The sequence below is a fragment of the Symphalangus syndactylus genome, chromosome X, assembly GCF_028878055.3.
Source record: "Symphalangus syndactylus isolate Jambi chromosome X, NHGRI_mSymSyn1-v2.1_pri, whole genome shotgun sequence".
In the NCBI taxonomy this organism is placed as follows: domain Eukaryota; kingdom Metazoa; phylum Chordata; class Mammalia; order Primates; family Hylobatidae; genus Symphalangus; species Symphalangus syndactylus.
The window spans coordinates 51,026,823-51,053,888 of NC_072447.2; the positions used below are offsets into that span (position 1 = coordinate 51,026,823).

Genomic DNA, 27,066 nt, shown 5'->3' on the forward strand with positions numbered 1-27,066 from the left:
TGAGAGACAGTTTGTTATAATTTCTGTTCTTTTACATTTGCTGAGGAGAGCTTTACTTCCAACTATGTGGTCAATTTTGGAATAGGTGTGGTGTGGTGCTGAAAAAAATGTATATTCTGTTGATTTGGGGTGGAGAGTTCTGTAGATGTCTATTAGGTCCACTTTATGTAGAGCTGAGTTCAATTCCTGGATATCCTTGTTAACTTTCTGTTTCGTTGATCTGTCTAATGCTGACAGTGGGGTGTTAAAATCTCCCATTATTATTGTGTGGGAGTTTAAGTCCCTTTGTAGGTCACTGAGGACTTGCTTTATGAATCTGGGTGCCCCTGTGTTGGGTGCATATATATTTAGGATAGTTAGCTCTTCTTGTTGAATTGATCCCTTTACCATTATGTGATGGCCTTCTTTGTCTCTTTTGATCTTTGTTGGTTTAAAGTCTATTTTATCAGAGACTAAGATTGCAACCCCTGCCTTTTTTTGTTTTCCATTTGCTTGATAGATCTTCCTCCATCCCTTTATTTTGAGTCTATGTGTGTCTCTGCACATGAGATGGGTTTCCTGAATACAGCACACTGATGGGTCCTGACTCCTTATCCAGTTTGCCAGTCTGTGTCTTTTAATTGGAGCATTTAGCCCATTTACATTTAACATTAATATTGTTATGTGTGAATCTGATCCTGTCATTATGATGTTAGTTGGTTATTTTGCTCATTAGTTGATGCAGTTTCTTCCTAGCCTCAATGGTGTTTACAATTTGGCATGTTTTTGCAGGGGCTGGTACCGGTTGTTCCTTTCCATGTGTAGTGCTTCCTTCAGGAGCTCTTTTAGGGCAGGCCTGGTGGTGACAAAATCACTCAGCATTTGCTTGTCTGTAAAGTATTTTATTTCTCCTTCACTTATGAAGCTTAGTTTGGCTGAATATGAAATTCTGGGTTGAAAATTCTTTTCTTTAAGAATGTTGAGTATCGGCCCCCACTCTCTTCTGGCTTGTAGAGTTTCTGCCGAGAGATCAGCTGTTAGTCTGATGGGCTTCCCTTTGTGGGTAACCCGACCTTTCTCTCTGGCTGCCCTTAACATTTTTTCCTTCATTTCAACTTTGGTGAATCTGACAATTATGTGTCTTGGAGTTGCTCTTCTCGAGGAGTATCTTTGTGGCGTTCTCTGTATTTCCTGAATCTGAATATTGGCCTGCCTTGCTAGATTGGGGAAGTTCTCCTGGATAATATCTTGCAGAGTGTTTTCCAACTTGGTTCCATTCTCCCTGTCATTTTCAGGTACACCAATCAGACGTAGGTTTGGTCTTTTCACATAGTCCCAAATTTCTTGGAGGCTTTGTTCATTTCTTTTTATTCTTTTTTCTCTAAACTTCCCTTCTCGCTTCATTTCATTCATTTCATCTTCCATCAGCGATACCCTTTCTTCCAGTTGATCGCATCTGCTACTGAGGCTTCTGCAATCTTCGCATAGTTCTCGAAACTTGGCTTTCAGCTCCATCAGCTCCTTTAAGCCCTTCTCTCCATTGGTTATTCTAGTTATCCATTCATCTAATTTTTTTTCAAAGTTTTTAACTTCTTTGCTGTTGTTTTGAATTTCCTCCCGTAGCTCAGAGTAGTTTGATCGTCTGAAGCCTTCTTCTCTCAACTCGTCAAAGTCATCCTCCATCCAGCTTTGTTCCATTGCTGGTGAGGAACTGCTTTCCTTTGGAGGAGGAGAGGTGCTCTGCTTTTTAGAGTTTCCAGTTTTTCTGCTCTGTTTTTTCCCCATCTTTGTGGTTTTATCTACTTTTGGTCTTTGATGATGGTGATGTACAGATGGGTTTTTGGTGTGGGTGTCCTTTCTGTTTGTTAGTTTTCCTTCTACCAGACAGGACCCTCAGCTGCAGGTCTGTTGGAGTTTACTAGAGGTCCACTCCAGACCCTGTTTGGCTGGGTGTCAGCAGCGGTGGTTGCAGAACAGCGGATTTTCATGAGACCACAAATTCAGCTGTCTGATAGTTCCTCTGGAAGTTTTGTCTCAGAGGAGTACCTGGCCGAGTGAGGTGTCAGTCTGTCCCTACTGGGGGGGTGCCTCCCAGTTAGGCTGCTCGGGGTGAGGGACCCACTTTAGGAGGCAGTCTGTTGGTTCTCAGATCTCCAGCTGCGTGCTGGGAGAACCACTACTCTCTTCAAAGCTGTCAGTCAGACAGGGACATTTAAGTCTGTGGAGGTTCCTGCTGAGTTTTTGTTTGTCTGTGCCCTGCCCCCAGAGGTGGAGCCTACAGAGGCAGGCAGGCCTCCTTGAGCTGTGGTGGGCTCCACCCAGATCGAGCTTCCTGGCTGCTTTGTTTACCTAAGCAAGCCTGGGCAATGGCAGGCGCCCCTCCCCCAGCCTCGCTGCCGCCTTGCAGCTTGATCTCAGACTGCTGTGCTAGCAATCAGCGAGACTCCGTGGGCATAGGACCCTCCGAGCCAGGTGCGGGACACAATCTCCTAGTGTGCCGTTTTCCAGGCCCGTTGGAAAAGCGCAGTATTAGGGTGGGACTGACCAGATATTCCAGGTGCCGTCTGTTACCCCTTTCTTTGACTAGGAAAGGGGACTCTCTGACCCCTTGCGCTTCCAGAGTGAGGCAATGCCTCGCCCTGCTTCGGCTCACGCACAGTGCGCTTCACCGACTGTCCTGCACCCACTGTTTGGCACTCCCTAGTGAGATAAAACCGGTACCTCAAACAGAAATGCAGCAATCACCCGTCTTCTGTGTCGCTCAGGCTGGGAGCTGCAGACCGGAGCTGTTCCTATTTGGCCATCTTGGCTCCACCAAAAACTGTCATTAAATTCTAAACTCACTAGTTGTTTTTAAGTTTTCACTTACCTTTTAGACTAACCCTGCTTGTTCCTGTGAACCAACCAGCAATCTCTGGCTGCAGCTCAGAAAGAACAAGAGGGATGGATAATGTAAAAATCTGGATCAATATTCTAATTCTGAGCAATTATCCTGCAAATCCCGCCAGGGGATTGGAATCAATAGGATGCTCATTACTCAGAGGTTTCCTTTTGGGAAAGTAAGAACAAGCCAGCTAACCAAAGACAAACACCATGCACCCAAATCCTAGCAAGCATAACTATAGCCACCAGGTGTTTGGGTGTGTCACAGGACATCCTTTTCTCTCTCCCTTGTTGGAGGAGGACTTAGTTCCACAGTTTCACCCTAGCATTCAGCTTATGATAAGGAGTCCATGCAACACCCCCATGAGATACATTTTTGTCCCAAACTAATTCCAAGCTTTGAGTCAAAGCCCTAGGAAAGAAAACTGGATCTAAGGGATCCAGAGGCAGATGACAACAGAGGTTAAAGGGCACATTGCAGGTGAGTGTGGCTGATTCCTACCGATTAAGCCAAGCCCAAGCTTCCCGTTTCATGGATAAAGGCCACATTAGTATCCATGGCATAAATGAAGTCTAGGGAATTCAAGGCTACTGACAGCAGGGAAGATAGGGCATACCTGGGAAGCAGCCGATGATTCCCACCCATTCAACCCCCTACTTCATGGGTGCAAGCCACTTTTACACTCATAGCCACACCTGCCAAGGTTGATGGGACTTGGGGAGGCAAGGACAGAAGAGGGAAAGAGGACTCTCTTCCCTCTCTCACTAATGTACCCTGGGTATCTGTTAGGCAGAGAAGGGAACCAGGGACGCCTGTTCTCCTCTTTCTAGATGGTAGCCATTCATCTTCAGTCTGTACCCCTTTCGAATGCATCCTGAACCCCTGGGACTCCTTTGAAAAATAAAAGCCTTCTTTTTTCTTCTCTCCTCCTCTGTCCTTTCTTCACTGATAGGTAATTGTGTCTCTGTACTATGGAACACTTCCCTCAGATGCATCCTCCAAACTGGAAAGTGTTAATTTCCCAAACTTTAAACTGGTTGACTTGGGGTTGGGCTCAGGGGAGGGGAACCCAGAAGCCCAACATGCCAGAAAAGGGTAAAGTTTTTTACCATCCGGGCTTTTGGCCTCCCTGTCCCCATGCAAACTGGTAAAAGGCCTTAGAATTTTTGAGCTATCCTTACCCTTCCCCTTGTTTCGTTTTGATACATGTTTTCTAATAACCCAGTTTGTCTGTCTTGCCTTCAGGACGTCAAACTCCAAAGGGTCATGCAAACAGAGCCTCTGATGATGGCCCCTTCTGCTGGGAAGTCTTAGGCCTCTGAGGGAGATCTGACTGCCTTTTCTCCAAAACAACGCCCCCGGTCAGCAGGAAGCAGTTAAGGTTGGTCTTCATCCTTATCCTTTTCCTTATTCTAACAGGAGTTAGATGTACTTCTTTAGAGGGGTGAATGAGACAGCCAGGTGGGAAGGGGCCCCCCAGGAAAACACCAACCAGCCTGCGCACTGGGGTGGAGACACAGGAATGTGCGCCCTTTGCAGCAGGAAGGAGCCTGGCCCCACCTCTTTCTGTGTGGAACCTGGGATTCAAACAGCATGAGGTGGGAAGTGCACCAGCAAGAACTCTGGCTTTGTGGAGAGTCCTCATTCTCCCTTTTTCCCTTTTCACTCAATAAAACCCTGCTTTGCTCACCCTTCAAACTATCCGGGAGCCTAAATTTTTGTGGCCGTGGGACGGACAAGGAGCTAGTCTTTAGCTGAACTAAGGACAAGTCCTGCAACACTGAGAGCAGCTACTGGTGGCAGAGCATATGACTGTGTTGTATGTACAGGTATTGGAACATTGCTTAGCATTCCTAAGAACTTAAATCACTGTCAAGGACTAAAAACTCTAATGATGACTGGAAATACCTGTTCCACATCCAAAATAATCTATTTAGAATTGCTCCCCTAGTTCACCAGGTCTCTATCAAATATCAGTGTTTTTAGTTCCTTCCAAATCATCACTTTGGCCTCTAATGTATTCCTGAATTATGCTTTAGAGAAAAATGCAATTTTCATCATGTGGGTCTCCGTCCTTAAGTTTTTCTTCCTCACACCAAACATCTCTAACATTTAGAAAAAGACAATAGCTTGTAAATGAATCCAGGTGCACAATTGTCCAAATCATGAAAATAACTTCCTAAATCATTATTCATTGATAAATATATTGACCAAATCAATGTAAGTATTTCAGTTGATCAGTTTGTCTACAGAGATTGTAGCTGCAAAATGAAAAATCACATTCAGTTTATTCATTTGTTATAAATGTAAAAAGAGCAATGGAAATAAGAATCATGATATTCTATGCAAAACCAGAAGTCTACTTTATTTTTTCCCAGAGACACTGATGGCTGATTTTCCTAGCCATGTTATTAAATATAAATGGTTAGATTACATTCTAAATTAAACTTCATTGGAGTAAACCTCTGTATGGGACACTTGGCATCATAAAGCTGTTTCACAGCTGGATGATGTAGAATATCCTTCAGACTCTTTGTAAAGGAGTACCGTTAGATCAAATGAACACACAGGTAGTAATATTATATTAGAAGTATTTCTATAAAATCACAACTAAATTAACATTTTGTAAAAGGTTCAATAATATCTCAGAAAACTGTGGTGTGTTCACATGTGTATTGAATGCATGCATTTGCCTATACATATTAGGCTTTGATCACTAATGTTAAAACCAGCTAAACTTTGGACCTGTAGTGAATTGTGGTTTTAACATAGAATTAACAAACTGTATTTCAAAATTGAGGTAAAATGGTAACAATCTGTCTGTAAATATACTAATATTGCATATTTTTGCCTGCTCTTCCAATGTTGGACATTAGCCAGGTAAGGTGGATACTACTGAGAACATAGCTTTGAGCTGGTTATGTGTGTATGTGTACAGTACTCTGCGAATTGGTAATTCTATAAAAGATGCAAATTTTGTATTAGAAGCCAAGGAATAAGACTAAATCAGCACTAGTGGACAACTGAGATTATTGATTATTCTACATTATTCATATCCATGATATGAAGTGATTCTGGAATTATTTTGCTAGCTACTAGAAAATAAGCTAAGATTAATGACAGCTTGTTGAATGCATCTGCAAAATTCCATCAATAGAAAAGCAAGAACCGTCTTTTTTAATTAAATCAGAGGATATGACACAGTAACATTTACCTGTCCTCAAAGTTTTATTACTTTAACAACACACAAAGTTGCCAAGATTTTAGCCATTTGTGAAGTCCTCTAACTATATACTAGAGAGCATCATTGAACCACCTGAACCACCTTATAAAATAGAGCTGCCTGTGCTCGATTATTTTCTGAATATTGCAATCTATTTATATTTGTGAATTGAAACAATGGACCAGATGATAAATATGCATACAAGGAGACAGGAATATTGTCATTTTTTCTGGAATTTATCTATACAAGAAAGTAGAATGAATCTTCTAGAAATATGAAAAATACTAGCCTGACACTGTTTATTCTTACTTTTTGAGAACTCGTGTAAGTCATTTGTTCTATTTTGCCTCAAGTTCTTTATTAATAACAGTAGTGCTGGACTATATCCTGTATGAAATACTGTGATCAAATTATTATGTATCCAGGGATTTCAGCCCTTGGCTGTGAATCATTATCAATGGGAGGAATTTTGATTCTGCAGGCTCGGGGTAGAACCTTGGCATATATACTCTTAAGATGGGCCACAAATGATTCTGATATTCAACCAAGGTATGGAATAATTCTTCTATGCTTTTTGATTCAATGAACAAAATGGAAATCTTTAAGTCTATATTATTTCTTATGCCTTAACTATATTTTATACCTTGCTGAGAAAAAGTGTCAGTGGGTGTAGCAGTGGTAAAATTGCTGCAGGGAGTATCATTATAAAATAAGATATGAACATTGTTACGGGTAGAAAAATGATCAAAATGAATAGTGTATTAATCAAGGTTCTCCAGAAAGATAAGAAAATATTAGGATATATATGTGTGTGTGTGTGTGTGTGTGTGTGTGTATGAAAATGCTCTGTACAGTCTTTGCAACTGGGTCATAAATCAAAAATTATTCAAAAACAAAAGGTTTACAATTTAAACTATATATTGAATCATGATAAATTATCAACAGTCTAGATGTTACTGTGGAGGTATGTATTTATATATATATATATAGAGAGAGAGAGAGAGAGAGAGAGAGAAATTTTAAGGAATTGGTTTATGCAACTGTGGGAGTTGGCAAATCCAAAATCTGCATACCTGGTTGCAGGTTAGACATTCAGGCAAAAGTTGATTTGCAGTCTTGATTCTAAAGGCTGGAAACTCAAACAGATCCGTCTTCTTGGGGGAACTTTTGTCTTTTTCCTGAAGGCCTTCAACTGACTGGATGATGCTCACCCATCCTATGGAGGGTAAATCTGATTTACTCAAAGTCTACTGATATAAAATGTTAAATGACAACTTAAAAATACCTCCACAGCAACATCTAGACTATTTGACCAAATAATTGGGCACCATAGCCTAGCCAAGTTGACACAGAAAATTAACCATCGCAGAAAGTTAACTTACCAAGAGCTAATAAAAGCAAAATAATTCCAAAGTGGGTTGGATCAGAATGAAAATGATCGAGTATCTGAGAAAGGCTGGCAGGTGCTGCATGTGGGTGGAAGAGGCAGCAAGGTTGCAGATAATGTGAGTCTGCTGGAGCATGAAAATGGTGTCCTGAGTTAAGTCTGCAGTAAAGGTTGTAGGTAACTAAGAGCAGTCAGAGGCACACAAAGATGTCAGAACTGGGACTACTTAGGCTCCATTAAACCAATGCACTTCATCACATTGATTTTCATTGTTTATTTTAATTTTCTTATATACTTATTCATTACATGCTGCTCTGCTCAGAGCATTTTGACTTCCTTGAACATTTTATTTATTAGCTTGTTGGTGTTGGTTTTGCTTGTAAGCTACATTATTCATTTCTGGAGTAACACTTCATACTAAGGCAGTTGTTGCTTGTTGATTGAACAGACCAGGTGTAATTTCTCTGAACTCTATAGTGATGTCAGTTTTCTTTAACCCAAGAAAGGCTGTTTGCACAAGTAAGTTGCTTTCACTCCTAGTTTTTTTTTTCACTGCCAGTCAGGTACTCACCAAACTTTGTATCTTCTTTACTCTTCTATCATGACTTCATTATCCTGTGGGTCCACCAGTTATGTACATGTATCTAAGTGAATTATTTTGTCCATGGGCTCCACTATCTGATTTTTACATTCCCATATAGCACTTGCTGAAATTTAATTTTCTCCAAATTTGGTGACTTTGGATAATACCATAACTACTGTGGTCTTTAAACTCTTTGAAAGTCTTTGGGGCCTATAAAAGGCACAGGGCTTTAGAAAAGTAATTCTCACATATTGGTGTGTATAATTTAGAGACCATGTAAAATGTAGATGACTGGCTCCACTTCGAAAAAATTATGTTTTACTATATATGGGGACAAAGGGGCCACAAGTATGCATTTTAAAGAAGCTACAGCTTTCTCTCTTATATGATTAATAGTGATTTGCTGATAATTTATCATGATGCAATATATAGTTTAAATTGGAAATCTTTTGTTTTAGAATAATTTTTGATTTATGAACCAGTTGCAAAGACCGTACAGAGCATTTGCATGCACATTTTACCCGACTTCCCTTAAAATTAGTATCTTACATTGTACATGCATTTAAACTAAAAAATTAATATTGACATATTACTATTAACTAAACTTCAGACTTTATTCAGATTTGTAGATTTTTTATACCCATGTCCTTTTTCAGTGTCAGGATCCAACTCAGCCTACCACATTAAATTTAGTTTTAATGTCTCTTTAATCTAAAGTCTATGACCGGTTCTCTGCCTTTAATTGTTTCCCATGACCTTTGTGATTTTGAGGAATACTTGAGAATTTTGTAAAATGTCCCTGGACTTGGGTTTCTTATATGTTTTCTCCTCATTAGACTAGGATTCTGGAATTTAGAGAAGAATGCTACAGAGATGAAGTGTCTTTCTCATCACATCCTATCAGAGTAGTGCATGATACCAATGTAATGTCTCACTGCTGATATTAACATTGATCACTTGGTTAAGGAGAGAACTGCCAGGCTTCTCCACTAAAAGGTCACTATTTTTCCCTTTCCATATTCTATTTTTTAGAATCCAGCCCACACTCTGGGGAGGGCATTTAAATTCCACCTCCTGGAGGGAGGAGTATCTATATACATTTTTTGAAATTCTTTGTAAGACAGATTTGCATCTTTTTTTTTCATTTATTTATTTGTACAATCATTTATATCAGTATGGACTCATGGACATTTTATTTTATATTGTGTTTTAATTTTTAAATTTTAGTTCTCGTGTTGCTTAAATTGTTTTAACTTTGGCCATTGAGTGCTCTTTCAGTTTGGCTCCTGATCTGCTTTTATTCTTTTGTTTTCTGAGAACTTCCTATTTTCTGGCATTACATAATACTACAGGCTCATCTTGTGTTTTCACTGCCCCAGGCCTAGAATTACTCATTTCTCCAAGGATGTCTCGTTTTGCTTTTGTTATTTTGGATAATTGTATTTAGAAACCAAGATCTGGGCACTGGATGTACTTTTTGCTACTTGGATGTCATTTTTTTTTTCTAGTTTCTCAGCAGACAGAGCTATAAAATATATGCATGTATACTAACCAATATGTGCACACAACTATATTTATTTCTTTACCTATACATCTCTATACATGTTAAACTACTATGTATTATACATTTTGTTTTGTGTTCTCTGTTGTCTTATTGTTAAGTTTTATTTGTTTGTTTTTTTGAGACAGAGTTTCACTCTTGTTGCCCAGGCTGGAGTGCAGTGGCGCGATCTCGGCTCACCGCAACCTCTGCCTCCCAGGTTCAAGTGATTCTCCTGCCTCAGCCTACCGGCCTACCAAGTAGCTGTGATTACAGGCATGCACCACCATGCCCGGCTATTTTTTGTATTTTTAGTAGAGACAGAGTTTCACCGTGTTAGCCAGGATGGTCTCGATCTCCTGACCTCGTGATCCGCCTGTCAAAGCCCCCCAAAGCGCTGGGATTACAGGCGTGAGCCACCGCGCCTGGCTGTCTTATTGTTAAGTTTTAATAATTATTTATGTATTCTGGATATGAGTATTTTGTATAATATTCTACTTTGTAAAGCGAAAAAAAATGAAGTGGCTGTAAAGTACAAAAACTGTTTTAATGAACAGCCACATGAAAAATTTTGAAGATGCCCAGTTGACCTTTAGGAGCTTCAATGTGTGTTTTTCTCTGGGATTATTTAGAATATAGAAGTTTTATTCAAACCCTCACCCACTTTAGATAAGTGAGAACTCATATGAGCTTGCTAGTTAGAGTACTGTTATAGAGAATTGTTGAAGCATTGGCTCTTGAATTTAACATACAGTCCATGGAATTTTTCCAAGTGAGATAGTTAAAAATAAATCCATATCAAAATGGTCTTACCAACTTCACATTATGAAATCTACTAAATATGTTGAGAGTTTAACAGATTCTTATAATTGATAAATGAAAATATTTGTGACATATAAATAGATCTGTATGATTTCTGCTTCCGCTTTATTTAGACACTGAATGTAGAATATTTTTATTTTCAAATAGTAGTAATCCTATATAAAATAACAATACTTTACTGGATGCTTATTCTGTGCCAGGCACTATACAAAATCATGTTATATAGATTATCTTGATTTACACATAAACCACTTATTTGTGTTAATGAGAAACCTAAGAGGAATATATATTGTGTCTATTTTACAGAGGAGGAGCCACAGGGAAGAGAGGCATTGATCATGCCTTATTTACAAGGAGGAACTAGGGTATACCTGCTAGTAATGGCAGAAAACATTGTTCAGCTGCACTTAACAAGGGAAATAAGAAGTATTTTAAAAACGGATAAGAATGTACAGAAAAAAAATTATTATGTGATGAGAAAATAATATGGTTAAGGAATAATGCAAGCTGAATTTGTCTATAATTACATTTTTTATAAAAAATCTTTTTCATAGATATAGTTTTAAACACCATAAGAGAGATAAAAATGTCACTGATATTATTCAAAGGAAAATCAAGGATTGCAACTGGACTGAGCAGAGGGGATGAAGATATTCAGTTTGGAAAGAAAGAAGGGAAACTGTCTTTATTCACAGATGACATTATCATATATATAGAAAATTCAATAGAATCTACAAAAATGTTCCTGAGAGTAATAAGTGAGTTTACCAAGGTTGTATGATACAAGATGGATATACAAAACTCAATATTTATATATACTAAAAACAAAAAATTGGAAATTGCAATTTAAAAATACTGCATATAATAGTATCAAAAGCAATATTTAGAAAAAATCTGGGGAGAAACAATGTGAAAGATATGCACTAAAAAATGCAAAATATTCCTGAGAAGATTAAAATCACATAAACAAATGGGAAAATGTACCTTTTTCAGTGGTCAGAAGACTTCCTATTGTTAATATGTCAATTACCCACAAATTGATCTACAGATTCAACAGAATCCTAATCGAAATCCCAACGGAATTTTTTTTTAGACATTGACAAACTGATTTTAAAGTTTCTGTAGAAATTCAAAGGACCTAGAAGAACCAACTTTGTAAATGAACATTGTTAAAGGACTAATACAGCCTAATTTCTAGATTTATTTTAAAGCTAAAGTAATCAACAGAGGGTGAAATTTGTGTAAGAGAAAAATCTGGAAGAGAAAAGAGTGCCAAGAAATTGACCCACAAAAAACTATAGACAGCTGATATTCTACAAATTTCCAAAGGTAATTTAATGGAGAAAATATAGTCTTTACTGAAATTACCAGATATACATAAGCGATGGACACATTTTTTTAAAAAAAAATAAGTACTTTGATCTATATCGTGTGCCGTTTACAAAACTTTAAACAAATTTAAATTTAAAAAAATCTTTATGACCTTTGGATAGGCAAAGTTTTCACAGATACATCAAAAGAAGCACAATCTGTAAAAGAGCAAATTAATAAATTGGACTTCATCAAATAAAAAAACCTTCTCTTTGATAGACACTGTTAAGACAATGAAAGGGAAAAGCCAAGGATGAAGAGAAAAATTTGCAAATCATATAGGTGATAACGGACTTAGACGTAGAACAGAACAAGAATTTTCAAAACGAAATATGATATCCAGCAACACAATTTAAAAATGGGGAAAAAATCAACAGAAACTTCAACCAAGGAGAGATAAGGATGGCAAATAAGCAAATATAGAGATGTTCAATACCAGTAGTTATTAGGAAACGCAAATGAAACCCAGAATGAGATTCCACTACGCACCTGTTAGAATCCAGGCTGCGCAGGTGGCGTCAGCGCTGCCCCGCCTCCAGGAAGGAACCTGGGCTGCGTAGCTGGCGGTCTCGTAGCGACTAGAGCGGCAGGGATCAGGAACCGCGGAAACTGGAGAGGTGGCACCCCAGCGAGGGCCACCATGGGGGACCAGAGGCCACAGGACCGGCCGAGTTCCCCGGGCATGGACTCCAAGCCCTGGTACTGTGACAAACTGCCTTCCAAGTACTTCGCGAAGCGCAAGCACAGGCGCCTGAGATTCCCGCCCGTGGACACCCAGAACTGGGTGTTTGTGACGGAGGGCATGGATGACTTCCGCTACGGCTGTCTGTCTCCCGAAGATACACTCGTTTGTCGCCGTGACGAGTTTTTGCTCCCCAAAATATCTCTCAGAGGTCCCCAAGCTGACCCCAAAAGCAGGAAGAAAAAGCTGCTCAAGAAAACGGCCCTGTTTTCCAAGCTCTCGACAGCACAGCCAGCACGGAAGGCGTTCGTAGAGGAAGTGGAAGCCCAGCTGATGGCCAAGCATCCCTTGGCCATGTACCCCAGTCTGGGAGAAGATATGCCTCCAGATCTCCTACTACAGGTACTGAAACCGCTGGATCCTGAGAGGAAGCTGGAGGACGCATGCGCTTGTGAGGGCCAGGAGAAGACAACAGACGAACCCACGAAGCCTAGTAAATACCCCCGTGGGGAATTCTCCCCTCGGCCTCCCGAGACTCGGGTGTCCTATCTCCGCCCAGAGCCTCCCAAGACTCCGGTGTCCAGTCTCCGTCCGGAGCCTCCTGAGACTGGAGTGTCCCATCTCCGCCCAGAGCCTCCCAAGACTCGGGTGTCCAGTCTCCACCTGGAGCCTCCCAAGACTCGTCGAGTGTCTAGTCTCTGCCTGGAGCCTACCAAGACTCATCGGGTGTCCAGTTTCTGCCCGGAGCCTACCAAGACTGGAGTGTCTCATCTAAAAGAACTGTTTCAGGAAGGTACATCAAGCACAATGGAGTGTGTTTCTGACTCTCTTCAACGTAGACACACATCGAGAAAACTCCGTGACTTCAAGTGGGCTGGAGACCTAGGAGTTGATGAAGAATCCATCAGCAGTCTGTTTGACTTTACCCCTGAGTGCAGAGCAACCTATCAAGACCAAAAGAATAAGAAGGCAAACGAGTGTTCCTCAGGGCTGAAGTACTGCATGGAGCTAGACGAAATGGATGAGGTCGAATTCTTCTCACAGAAAAAAGACTTGGACGGGAAAATCCAGACTGCACCGAATTCTTATAGTGCACAGCATGTGAAGATGGAGTATGGAGCATGGTACCTGAAGCCTAGGTTGGGGAAAAAGCTAAGAAGTGATGAACCTTTGATTGACCCCAAGCTCATACTTGAAAAGCCTGATGAACCCGACATTCTTGACGGTCTTTATGCACCAATCGCCTTTAAGGATTTCATTCCAAGCAAGAGCTATGAAATGCCTGGCATCATTCAAAGGCTGTTTGCCAGGAAGGGATGGACTTATGACTCGGTTAAGACTCCTATTCAACGTGCAATGCAAGTTTACAAGTACAAAGAAGATGTCACAGATGAATCGGAAGAAGATTAGATGGTTTTCAATTTACTACTTAATTGGGTATTTCTTGCTCATTTTAAACATCAATCAGAATTTATGATGACTGGCCCCAGGAATGTACAACGTTGGCAACATCCGTAAATTCACTACCTAATGTTTATAAATATGCAAATTCTTGCACTTCACGGAGGATGTATCCTCATTTACACAATGGACACCATATCATCAAACTCAAATTCTGGTGAGCCTTAAAGGATTACTTAGAGTGCCTAATGCCTCAGGCATCACAGAATTAATACAAAACCTGTATTTGTGGAAGAGAAGGAGGGAGTTGGAAAGGAAGAACGGCACTAAAAATATCACAACAGAAATACACTATACAAACATAACTTTTTGATGGTGTTTATCTGGTGATAGCTTTCACCTATATCACACACAATCTTAGCCATTGCTTAACATGAAAAAGTAGTGCTTGCTTTGGCTGCACATATACTAACATTAAGATGAAAAAGTGTAATTGCAAAATAAGAGCCACTGGTTACGGTTTCTATTGCTTCTTGGTAATGGCTACTTCCAGGGAAATAAACTTTCCTCAGAGAAATTATGTGGGTTTCTCCACACTGTAATTACACACATTGGTATTAGTTGTCACACAGATATAAACAGAAACAATGTTTGATCTATTTGGATTTTTAACACCAGTTGGACTTCTGAAAACATCCTGACTTCAAATCCATAGGTTTTAGAAAGAGACAGAATTCAAGAGAGCTTGATATGTAACTGTGCCTGTGTAGCCTAAAGCTATGAATGGTATCTTCCATAAATACTGTGGTAATCAATTGTATTACAGCATCGCATAGGTTTCACAAAAGCTTTGGAGAATTTGACTGTAGGAATATGTGATTTAACAAAGATGAAGGGAATTATTTTTCATTTCTGAGAGTCTGAATGAATGAGCAAGGCTTTTGGAGCTAGGCAAAAATGAGTTCACATCCCAGTGCTGCCATGTTCTTATCATATAGCTTTAGGCAGAGGCAGAACAGGGGGAGGGAAAATACAGAGGGTGGGCTGAAGGGGGAGGAAGCTAGGAACCCTCCCTAGGGCTAGTGCACACTGGAACGTGTTCCTGGCCCCCAGGGACTCCTACAGAGGGGATGAGTTTAACAGGCAAGGAGCTGCCTACTCTCACTGTGGGCCTTTGGAATCTTAGCAAGAGGAGACCCTAGACCACCATGGACACTTGAGTTGTCAGGGAAAGCTACTTAGAGAAGTGGTAGCGGTAGAACTCCAGCCACAGGCAGAGCACAGAGGGTGTCCTGTGAGAGCAACTGTAGTGGAGCATTGTCAGAGATGTGCATTCCCCTAGGCTAGAATTGCTTGCACAGGATAATTTAGCCCTAAGGGAACTTTTGGACCTGAACTCTGCAGGGCAGTCTTACCCATGAGACAGGACTAGTCCAACCTGAGCACCTCTCAGTCTGCTGGCCTCCTGCGGGGCCCCAGCCTGGCCACAGCTACTTGCAGCACAGCCTCCAGGTGCCTCTTGGAGCTCACATTATAGCTGGTGGACCACACCTGACTGGCAGAGTGCTCCAGCAGAGTGGCCTCTGAAAACACATAACAGCTCATTTGCACCCATGGCCACCCTCCACATCACTATGCTGGTGCATATATGCCCAGGCAGACCTAGCCTTCTCTTCCCCACCAGCACAATGGTACACCTGCACCCTGCCTTGCCACTGCTGCTGGAGTGAGTGCACCTCCTCCCCCCACCCCCAACCCCACCACACCACCATTGTCTTCAGAACATTGGTGGGCACAGAGCCCCCCAGCCCCCACTGTCAGCACTCTGCCCCTGAGCCTGGGCCACCAGAGCAAAACTAGGCATAGAAAACAGTAGACTAGCCCCTAGCCTTGAGCAGCTGCTGCTGCCCGCGTGAACATGCACAGAGGGTGCACACAGTCCTGCACCCACTAATGCCCCCACCTCCATGCTATAACCACCAGCTGCAGGGACATGCACACAGTCCCAGTGGGGGCTCTTCACCCCCACCAAGCCATACTGCCACCACTGCTGCTGCAAATACTCACATCAAGGCTAGCACCCCGGCCATGGAAATAAAAAGAATTATAAGAGACTACTAAGAATAATTATATACCAACAAATTGGAAAACCTGGAAGAAATGGATAAATTCTTATAAACTTATAACCTACTAAAACTGAATCATGAAAAAGATAGAAAATCTGAACAGATTCATAACTAGTAAGGACACTGAATCAGTAATCAAAAACCTCCCAACAGGCTGGGCGTGGTGGCTGACGCCTGTAATCTCAGCACTTTGGGAGGCCAAGGCAGGTGGATCACTGGAGGTCAGGAGTTCCAGACCAGCCTGGCCAACATGGTGAAACCTCGTCTCTACTAAAAATACAAAAATTAGCTGGGCATGGTGGTGGGCACCTGTAATCCCAGCTACTCTGCAGGCTGAGGCAGGAGAATCCCTTGAACCCAGGAAGCAGAAGTTGCAGTGAGCTGAGAATGAGCCACTGCACTCCAGCCTGGGTGACAGAGCAAGACTCCATCTCAAAAAGCAACAACAAAAAACCTCCCAACAAAGTAAAGCTCAGGACCAGATGGCTTCATAGGGGAATTCTACCAAACATCTAAGGGAAGATTAAGGCCAATCTTTCTTGAAATCCTCCAAAAAAATTTAAAAGATGGAATACTTCCAAACTCATTTTATGAGGCCAGCATTATCTAACAGGAAAGCCAAAAAAAAAAAAAAAAGACACTACAAGAAAAGAAAACTACGGGCCAATATTCTTGAATATAGATGCAAAAATCCTCAGAAAATAATAGCAAACTGAATTTAACACATTGAAAGGATTATATTACCACAAATAAGTGATATTTATCCCTAGGATGTAAGGATGGCTCAACATATGCCAATCAATAATGTAACACATTAACAGAACAAAGAATAAAAATTACATGATTGTCTTAATAGATTCAAAAATTCAATTTTTTTATAATAAAGGCATTCAACAAACCTAGAATACAAGGAAATTCCCTCAACATAATAAAGGCTGTATATGAAAAGTCCACAGCAAACATCATACTCAATGGTGAAAAACTGAAACTTTTCATCTAAGACCAGGAACAAGCAAAGATGCACACCCTTGCCACTATTATTCAACATATTTATCAGAGCAATTAGGCAAGACAGAGAAATAAAAGCGTCTAAGTTGGAAAGGAAGAAGTTAAATTGTCCCTATTTGCAGATGACATGATCTTATATATAGAAAGCCTTAAAGATGTAACCAAAATAAGAATAATAATAAGAAGAACAAATAAATGAATTTGGTAAAGTTACAGGTAAGGAAATCAATATACAAAATTTAGTTATGTGTTTTTTTTTGGAGACAAACATCTTTATTAAAGACACTACCAAAATTTTGGCAAACATTTCAAAACAGATTGGTAAACATAATGCTTCCCTTTTCAACTGGCTGCACTTTGAAAAGACAATACAATAAGACAATACAACTTGAATCAACATTAGTTCAAAATCTTTATATTTTTGACCACATAACTTATGTTCCCACATGATAAAACAAGTGACAGTTTAAATCAATGTCAACAGATAAACTCCATGAAATGAAAGTTTGTGCTGTTTGACGAATCACAGTATGTTATGGTTAAATATATCCACTCTTTTTTATATTCCTGGCACCAGGATGAAAAAAAAATCTTTAAATATATATCTTATGTAGGTAATAGCTTCTTTGCATATCTCTCTTCAAAAAATACTTTATAGCAGTATATAAATAGGTTACCTACACATTTAATTTTATAATTTTGTCCCAAAAGTATAGATCTGTTTCATTTTCATGACATACCAATTTTTGCCCAACATTAATAAAGCTGACAAACTCATTGAAATGGAAATGCTTTTGTCTTCCACAACAAAAGTAGCAATTTGATAAAACAAACAAACAAACAAACAAAAAAAAAACACCCTACAGTAACACTCGTCAGTTGTTTAACCTGAGCGTTTGGCCTACTAGGAGTAGCAGCTTTTTTTCCTTCATGCACGCTCATATCCACACCACCTCTGCACACATACAGACCGAGCACACACTTCCAGATGCTGGTAGGCCACAGTATGCTTCCCATTGCTCTAATCAAGTGGGAAGCAGTGTAGCTAATGATTAACCACACTATGTACACAACTAGCAAACACCTTAAGGCAACCATTGCAATGGGGGGTTAACTTGCAGGGCGGATTTAATGTTCTAGATCAAGTCAGCCTGTATATACATATGTGTATGTGAATCTATACACATACACCTTTCTATTTTTTAACCCTCCAAGACAATGTTTTTTTTTTTAATTTTGTGCAAATTTCTAAATATTCTACCATTTAAGGCAAAGAGTTTGCATTAAGAAAGGTCAGAAAATAGGCTTACGTTTATCCAAAAGCATTTCACCTTGCACACTACTGTTGTTGTTTTTTAAACACATACAACTTTTAAGTGTGGACACTGGATCCCCAATATCTAAAAAATCATTTCTAATAACAAACACAAGTTTTTGAGGAAAAAAACTGATTTGAAATATAGACAATGGATCCCCAATACCTAAAAAAATTATTTCTATTAACAAACACAAGTCTTGGGGGTGGGGGGGTGGGGAGGACCAGAAAGAGCAACTTTGAAATGCAGGGAAGCAAAGTAAAATGGAAAAGAAAAAGTAACTCGGGTTTACTAACACTGAAACTTTCAACAGCCAAAGTTTCACCTTTTTAGACTCTAGAGCAACTCATTTGGAATTTTAAATAAATAAGCTTAAGTTTATTCACATCTTCTGGTCCAAGCAGAGTTCTAGGGCCATAACTCTGCTTGCTGTTGGTCAAATTCACCTATTAGCCTTTTGATGTGAGCCAGCTTGTTATAAAGATATTCACATCTGTATTTTTCTTCATGGTAATTGGGACTAGACTGCTTTATCTTCTGATATTCTTGTAAGACTTCTTCATGAACATTCTGATACTCTTTTGAGCCTGGAGAAAGGCGCTTTCTTTGTGCATCTAGTTTGATAAATCTAGCTACAGTCTCCATCCTGGCATGCAAAGCTCTGTACTCATCATACTCTGCATTGAAGTCATCCTTATAATTCTGGCGTTGCTCATAGGAGACGATAGCGATATATTTTATCAAATAATCTGGGAGTTCAATTGCTGAAGGTTCCATGGAGGCAATGCAATCCTCTTTAACTCCTCCACTGGAATCTGGACTGGAGTTATTTAGCTTGGCAATTTCCTCTTCTCTCTTAAGATCTTCCTCCTTTTCCTCAATAGTCTCAATGTTGTGCTTTTTTATTTGGTCCTTTTCCTTATGTTTTTTCGACTTCTTTTTGGACTTTTTGTGAGACATTGAATGGTTTTCTTCCATAGGCTTTGGACACTTTAGCAGAACTGAACCGGGGGTAAGGTTTCCAGAGAAGTCCTAGAGGTATATTTGTCTTGCTGGTCCTCATAGATACTATCATTTTGACTAAAACTGTCAACAGATAGGTCTTGAGTCCCCCGGCCTTCTGGAGTGCTAGGGGAATTGGAGTTAGAATTTACAATCTGAGGAGGATGTGAGACGGGCAGATAGGTTGAAGGCAGCGGTGGAGGGGTGGGGATGGCAGCAGCTGCAGGGGGCAGCGGGAGGCCTGCAGCAGATTTTTCACTGGTGGGATTCAAATGACCATTTAGTGTTGGTGGTACTCTGTTCGTCAGGTGAGATATTCGGGCTTTTTTATTCATTAAAGGATCAATAAACTCTGAATCCAAAAGCCGTTTCTGAGGAGAAGATACAGCGTCTCTACTAGAACATACAGGAGATTCTGAACGGCTGGTGCCTACAGCATTCTGAGATGGATTTAGTTTTCTAGAGAGCACTGACTCCAATGACCTTCTATTTCACTGTATCCAGGCCAGTCTCTTTGAAGCTCTTTAAAAACATAATCCTTTAAGGTATATGAGAGGTCCTTAGGATTCAGATTGGCTACCTGTTGCAGAATTGCTCCCAGGGAGTTCTTGTCTTTTTGATTGACGCCATCTTTCTGGAGTCTAGCAAGTAGCTCCGGTTTCTTGTAGGCCTTCAGGGCCAGTAAGTGAATCACCCTGTCCCTGTATGGCCTCTGAGAGACGCTGCTGCTGCTATGTGTCTTTCGAATTGTATTTGCAGGGTTCATGGGGGTTGACCTTTTCCTCTCAGGAACTGTATCTGAAACAGCTTAAGGTGCTTTCCGAATTTGCACTCTTTTCCCTACATATGGTCCACCGGGTTTGATAACTTTTGTGCTTCGTTTGCGGGATTCCTCCTCTGCCTGGGTCATTCTTTCACGTGTCATCTGATACGAGTCGTTTGTTGCACACACTGTAATTTTATCTTGTATAAATCCCAGGCAACTGAGCTGGGAGGCTCCAGAGCCCGTGGAGTCCTTGGAACTGAATTGAAGGTCGAAAAGGAATTAAATTCTTGTGACTCTGGTAAGTCTGAGCGCCCGGATCGCCGTCTCGGTGAGCTTCACATGCAGTACGGTGATGTTGTCCTGCCCTAGCCGTCCGCACGACAGCCCATAGCGCTGCTCCTCCCCGCAGGCCCGCTGCCCGCCCCCCGCCGCCATCTTAAACTCTCAGGGGTGCCGCTGCCGCCTCCGCTCCGGCTCTAGCCTCCGCTGCGGCCGCGGCTGCTTGGGCTTCTGCAGCCGCCGCCACTGCTAGGGCCATCCCGCTGCTGACGTACTGCCATCTTAGTTATGTTTTTATACACTAACAATGAACCATCTGAAACAAATTAAGAAAATAATCTCATTTATAATAGTATCAAAAAAATAAAATTCTTAGAAATACTTAACCAAAGAGGTGAATGACATGTACATTGAAAACCATATGCTATGGTTTGTATGTAGTTTGTCTCCACGAAAATTCATGTTGAAATTTAATTGCCAGTGTAATGGTATTGGGAGGTAGTAACTTTAAGAGGTGATTAGGTAATGGCTTTCTCACAGGAGTGAGTTCTTGGTCTTGTGAGACTGGATTCGTTACCATGAGAGTAGGTTGTTATAAAGTAAGGCTGCCTCTCGTGTTTGGCCTCTTCGCATGTGCCTGCTTCCCCTTCCAATTCTCTGCCATGTTATGACACACAAAGCCGTCACCAGAAGTTGGCCACATACAGCCACCTGATCTTGGACCTCCCATCCTCTAGAATTGTGAGCTAAATAAACCTCTTTATAAATTACCCAGGTGTCTGTTGTAGCAACAGAAAACAGACTAAGACAACATATAACATTGATTAAATAAATTAAAGAAGCCATGAATAAATGGAAAGGCATCTCATGTTCATGGATAGGAAAAATATTTTTAAAATGTCCAATAACTCAAAGCAATCTATAATTCAATGCAATCCCTATCAAAATCCTTATGATATTTTTTACAGAAATAGAAAAAAAATCCTAAAATTCATATGGAACCACCAAGAACTGAATAGCAACATGAAAGAACATTATTTCTCTTTGTTCTTCAGAAAAATAGAACAAAGCTAAAGGCTTCATGTTTCCTAATTTAAAAATATAATACAAAGCTACAGTAATAAAAAAACAGTATGGTACTGGCATAAAGACAGACATATAAACCAATGAAACAAGACTAGAAATCCAGAAATAAACCTGCCCATATATGGTCAACTACGAAGAATAAACAATGCAAAAAGGATACTCTCTTCATTTAAGGTGGTGGGAATACTGTATAGCCACATGCAAAAGAATAATCAGATCCTTGTCTTGCACCATATACAAAAATAAACTCAAGATAGAATAAAGACTTAAATGTGAGACCTGAAACTCTAAAACTCCTAGAAGAAAACATACAGGGAAAGCTTTATGACTTTTGTCATGACAATTATTTCTTGGAATTCTCACTTTGTGAGAGTTAGTGGAAGTCAGACCTTACTTCCTTTTACATAATTGAAAATACCACATTCAGATTTTTCACAACATTCCTTGCAGCTAGGATGTGAGTGCATGACAACATTCTGCCAATCAGATGCTCTTGTCAGTACTATCAGACTCTGAATTGAAGCTAACCATGCCAAATATCTGTGACTATGGAGATTCACCTTGGGTGGAAAGTTTGGCTGTCTCAAGATCAAATTCCCAGGGAAGTAGAGACAGGGTCTTACTGGCAGCATGAAATGTCCAGTACTGTGGTAGTTCTGACACAAACTGTATCATCTGTTACATAGTGACAGTGGCAACTGAGTACTCAATAGGCTTTTATGTGGGGTGATTTAGAGCAATATTCCTGCCCCTCAGCCTCTGCCCAGCTTTCCAGCCCTCCCAGAGTTTCAGTGAGGTACACAATTTTCTTTTAATAAATTCCTTTTCTGTTTAAATCAGCATAAGTTATTTTCAGACTGATATAACCTCTGATCTTTGTAAGTGTCCAGGGTTTCTCTTTTTTCCTGATCTTCGTTGTTCTAACTTTTTCAGTTTGAAATTAATTTTCTTCAATGAAAAAATAAGATAAAAGAGATGGAATAGTTTTGCCTTCCTTCTATCAACTTATGGAACAACCAATACTCCTGTAACTTTTTGTCTCTTCTTTCTCAGAGAATAAAAGAAAGGAATCGTGTCTTGTTTTTGCATGTTTACTTAATAATCCTAAACTCTCTCTGCCTTTCTGATGCCATTTTTGGGCTTCATGCCATTCTTCCAATTCATATTTGGTTAGTTGCTTCCATCTCGTCTTTGTGTTTTTAAGATCTTTGTCTTTCAGCAAATTCTTTCTGCAACTTCAGTGGACTCTTCAGCTGCCTCTGTATTAGGCAGGAACTCAACTCGCCCTGAGTTTCTCCAAAAGAGAACTGATGGGTTGAAACCAAGAGATCCTGGCATGGCTTACACTAAGCGCTAAAATAATGATGTGAAATTTTTCTCCCTTTCTCCTGCCTCCTCCTCCTCCTTGTCCTCCCCTCACCCCAGGTTGGATTCATTCTAAGGCAGCCTTTTTCTACAGTTTAGAAATCTTCATAGAAAAGGAGTGTTTCTCTGTGGACACATAAAGGGGAACCACAGACACTGGGGCCTATTGGAGGGTGGGCGGTGGGAGGAGGGAGAGGATCAGGAAAAATAACTGATGAGTACAAGGCTTAATACCTGGGTGACAAAATAATTTGTACAACAAACCCCCATGACATGTGCTTACCTATATAACAAACCTGCACATGTACCTCAAACTTAAAATAAAAGTTAAATTTAATAAATAAATAAAATGAAGAAAAGGAGTGTTTCTCTCAAGATTTTGACTCTCTTTGGCCTAGTTTTGGTCACATGCCCATTCCAGAACCAACCTGGTTGGCCAAACTTTGGTCACATGCTTATGCCTGGGAACATGTTATGAGAGTGGGAAAGAAGTGATTCCCCAATGAAAATTAGGGTGTTGATGCCAAAGCGAAGGCTGTGGGCTGCTGGGCAAGCAAAATCTTCCCAGTTTGTTTGAGTGTTTCACCCCCACACTTACAAAGTAACTTTCAAAGAGTTTATTCTTGTCTGTGAGAATTTTGAAATAACTGCTTCCCAAATATGAGCCCAGATATATCCAGGATCTACGTCAGACAATGTGTATGACAACAATGTACTACTCTTCCTATTCCTAACACTTCTGAATCACCACCATCACTACCCAGTTTTTCCTTGTGGTTAATATTAAGTCAACATCAGTGGTTCCCGTTACTCCTGCTTTCCATTGACAGATAACACATTTATTTGGGGTAGACAACAATGTATCAGGTAATCTGTCTTTAGTACAATGAGATTTCTGCAAGTGCCCAGTGGCTAAAACCCTCCCTCATCACTGAACCAGTTTTGCTATAATGCTAAGCTAATTGGAAAGCATTACAGGTAAAAACACCTCAAAGTTCTCAGTCTCCTCCAAGTTTTACTTATCCTTTTCCACCAAGAAGGAAGATTCGATAAAAAATTTATTTTCGGTTTTTCCATACACTAGTACGTGACCTTAAGCAAGTCTTCTCTACTTTTTAGCATCTCAGATTTTAAATCTATTTTAGAAGTTGGTTGTAAGCTAAAGTGTGGTAAAAATATGATAAAATAATTAAAAAATAAGAGATTATAAGATCTTAGCTATACTTATTAAACTGTTTTAGTTTGAAATTCAAATCAAGCAAATTTGGACAATTGATTGGCTCACAAAACCAAGGGAATGACAGGGAAATAGCTAAGCAGAAAAGACAACTGGAATTAGGAACTTGAGTGTTGTTAGAACAGTCTCATTCTGTTTGTATTCCTCTAAGCCTAAGGGAATATGGCTGCCTCACAATTCACAATGTTCTCCATCAAAGGGAAACTGAGACATATTCCACTGATTCAATTTAATAAGCTTCTACTATGTAACCGTCATTATTCAAGGTGATACACATATACCAGAGAGCAAAACAACGTTCCGGATCCTCACATAGCACCCAGTCCAGTGGCCATAAATTTAAAATTCTAAGGAAGAACTCTCATTAGCTCTGTTTGAGTCATAGGCTTACTCCTGGGCCAATCAGTGATGGTCAAGTGGAGCTTGATAAATGGAATGGTCTTATCTCTAGAAATTTGGATTCAAAGAATGGGTCCTGTTTAACAAGCCCTCCCAAGTGATTCTGATTTAGGTAATTATTGAAAGAAACAGAAAAACACTTTTCTTTTGCACAAAGGCACTATCATTTTTTGGCATTATCTTAAAAAGTCACATTTCTGTCTACATACCCTGATGCTAGTAGCATGCTATCCTCCAGTAATACTTTCTTGTACCTTTGTATTAAGGGCCAAGCATGACGATGAATGAAGAACTATACAGTGAAAATAGCAACAACCACATTGAAACAATTGTGGACTTTTATAAAGAGCTGGCATGAGGCAGCAACTCAGGCATGGGGAAGCTCATGGAAAAAATAACTTTTCTTTAACACGTGTGACAAGTGATGAAAAACATACTTTACGTCTTTAGAATTTCTGCAACAGCTCTTTCTTTTGGTCATGCTACATGTTTATGGAAGCCTAATTTGCATGGAAATTTGTTGAAGGTGGAGATCAATTTAGTCTCGTAGGATGACTTCTGAAATTCAATGTCCAAGTGCTTGATGTGAAGAATATTCCAAGGTATTGTAGGCAACTGAGTCAAAGCAAACCTTCTCAGGAAGGGCCACTTTCCCTCTCCAGGGGTATGTCCCTGCTAGGCGATAGAGAAAAGGTGCGTTTTGGTTGTCAGCCAGTTGCTAATTTCATTTGCATGCTATGAGAGTTTTGCATGTCTGTAGCCCAAGTGTGGCTGAACTGAAAATATGTTAGGGAAACAGAATTCATGAAAGGAAATTGAGTAAGATTGGATTGGATGGCAAAGAAAAGAGATTTGATGAAACCTCTTGTCTCCTTTTTCATTTCTAATTATGGCATTTTGAAAAATCTGTCAGATTACATTTGAATAATTTTAGTAGGCATTAATCACAAAATAGTCCAAAAGACAGAATTTGCAGTGGTATAATTATTTTCACCATTTCTTACTTTAAACTGCTTTTTATGATGAATTCATTTCAAAGAAAATTTCATTTGGTTTTAAGTCATAACACTTTTAAATATTTGTTCTGCCTTCCCAGAAAAATAATCGTTCAACAATATATGGTTTAAGTTCTTCAGATATCACATTTGACTTAATTAATGCATATGTGTATAAAATGAATGTGCATTCTATCCTATTTGAGAAAACACAAACAACATCTTTGAGCACTTACTCTGTATGGGAGTCTGTGAGGCACTGGATCAGGGAGAGGGCAGAGAAAAGGGGCACAATGTGAATAAATCAGTTCCCATTCATAAGGACCCTTTAACACAATGGAAAATACAGATGTATAAAAACATAAATGACTAATTGATAAATGCAAAATAAAAAAGTATTAAAGAATGCTGAGTATGTAAAACTCTGTGTATGTATATTTATATATTTATGCAGAAGTATAGCATTAAAAGTGCTTTCAGTCATGATTCTCAGAAACAGACTCTGAGAAGATGATTGGCATGCAACTGATTTATTAATGATATTCCTGGAGGACTTGGGGGACTGCTAATGGGAATGAGAGAAGCAAAAAGGAAAAGATAAAATAACAAGTCAAAGTACCATTTTAGATCCAGTCTCACAGAGGGTAGCTTCAGCATAATATCAGGAGTAAACTCTGGAGTGTAAGTTACCCTTCAGAGTTGTCCGAATCTGAATCAAAGAAGCTGTGATTTCATACTTCCACATCTACAATCACTGAAAAGCAGTTCCTTTAGCCTGAGTGGCATTTTCCTCCTGAAGAAAAGCTCCAGATGTTGGCCTGGTTGTTGAAAGCACACCAAAGTGAGGAAAGGCCACGAAAACTCCTAAAAAGTGATCCTTGTGCCCTCCACAGCAAATGTGGAATATTTTGCCTAATTGCAAAATATACATTATCTCTTTTTGTAAGTCATTATCATACCATGATATTTCACCTGCTAAGGGGTGATACTTTCATATTTTCATGCCCTACTGTAGGCATTTAAAACATATAATACCTTAGAGTAGATATTTTAAATGATTTACTGTTGAAGTAATAAGTTAATGAAAAAGTTAATGCATAAAAAGGTAAAAGTCCTATTCTGGTAATATGAAATTTTCCTTGGAAGCCATACAGATAAAATAAGAGACTATGGTTCAGGAATTTACAGAATGCATTATTTAAAATCTTTCCTTTAAACAGTAACTGCCTCATAAAAAATGCATTTCATAACAATCATTTTCAAAACCAGATGCTTTCTGGTGGTTTTCTATTTTGCCTGAGTAGAAACTCTGCCATGTACATGGCAAATCTCCATGCAGGGAGATGATTTTTGGTTTCAATTATTGATCCATTTTATACATATTTTTGGAGGGCTTAGGAGTCCTAGATGTTCAAGGACATCTGGTCCCTCTTCTGAAGGATCGCCCAGAGTAGGAGGGGCTGCAGCACCCACAGCAGATTAATTCTAATCAGAGGAGGTGGCATACAGGATGGACCCTCACCTGAGGGCACTTAGGGTGAGCTACACAGGGTCAGTATTTGAATGCTAAGTTTGCATTTTCCAGGTGAGGAAGGAGGGACAAAGACATTCCAGC

General features: G+C 39.8%; 1 protein-coding gene and 1 pseudogene across 1 annotated transcript; one reads left to right on the plus strand and one right to left on the minus strand.

Annotated features, from left to right (window-relative positions):
- Positions 1 to 12,404: 12,404 nt before the first annotated feature.
- Positions 12,405 to 13,881, plus strand: LOC129476291 (putative protein FAM47C). Its single transcript, XM_055269098.1, has one exon. It carries the CDS (start codon positions 12,430 to 12,432, stop codon positions 13,879 to 13,881), a length of 1,452 nt encoding a protein of 483 aa, XP_055125073.1. The 5' UTR covers positions 12,405 to 12,429.
- Positions 13,882 to 18,546: 4,665 nt separating this feature from the next.
- On the minus strand, positions 18,547 to 20,634 carry LOC129475453 (RNA polymerase II elongation factor ELL2-like; annotated as a pseudogene).
- Positions 20,635 to 27,066: the final 6,432 nt, after the last annotated feature.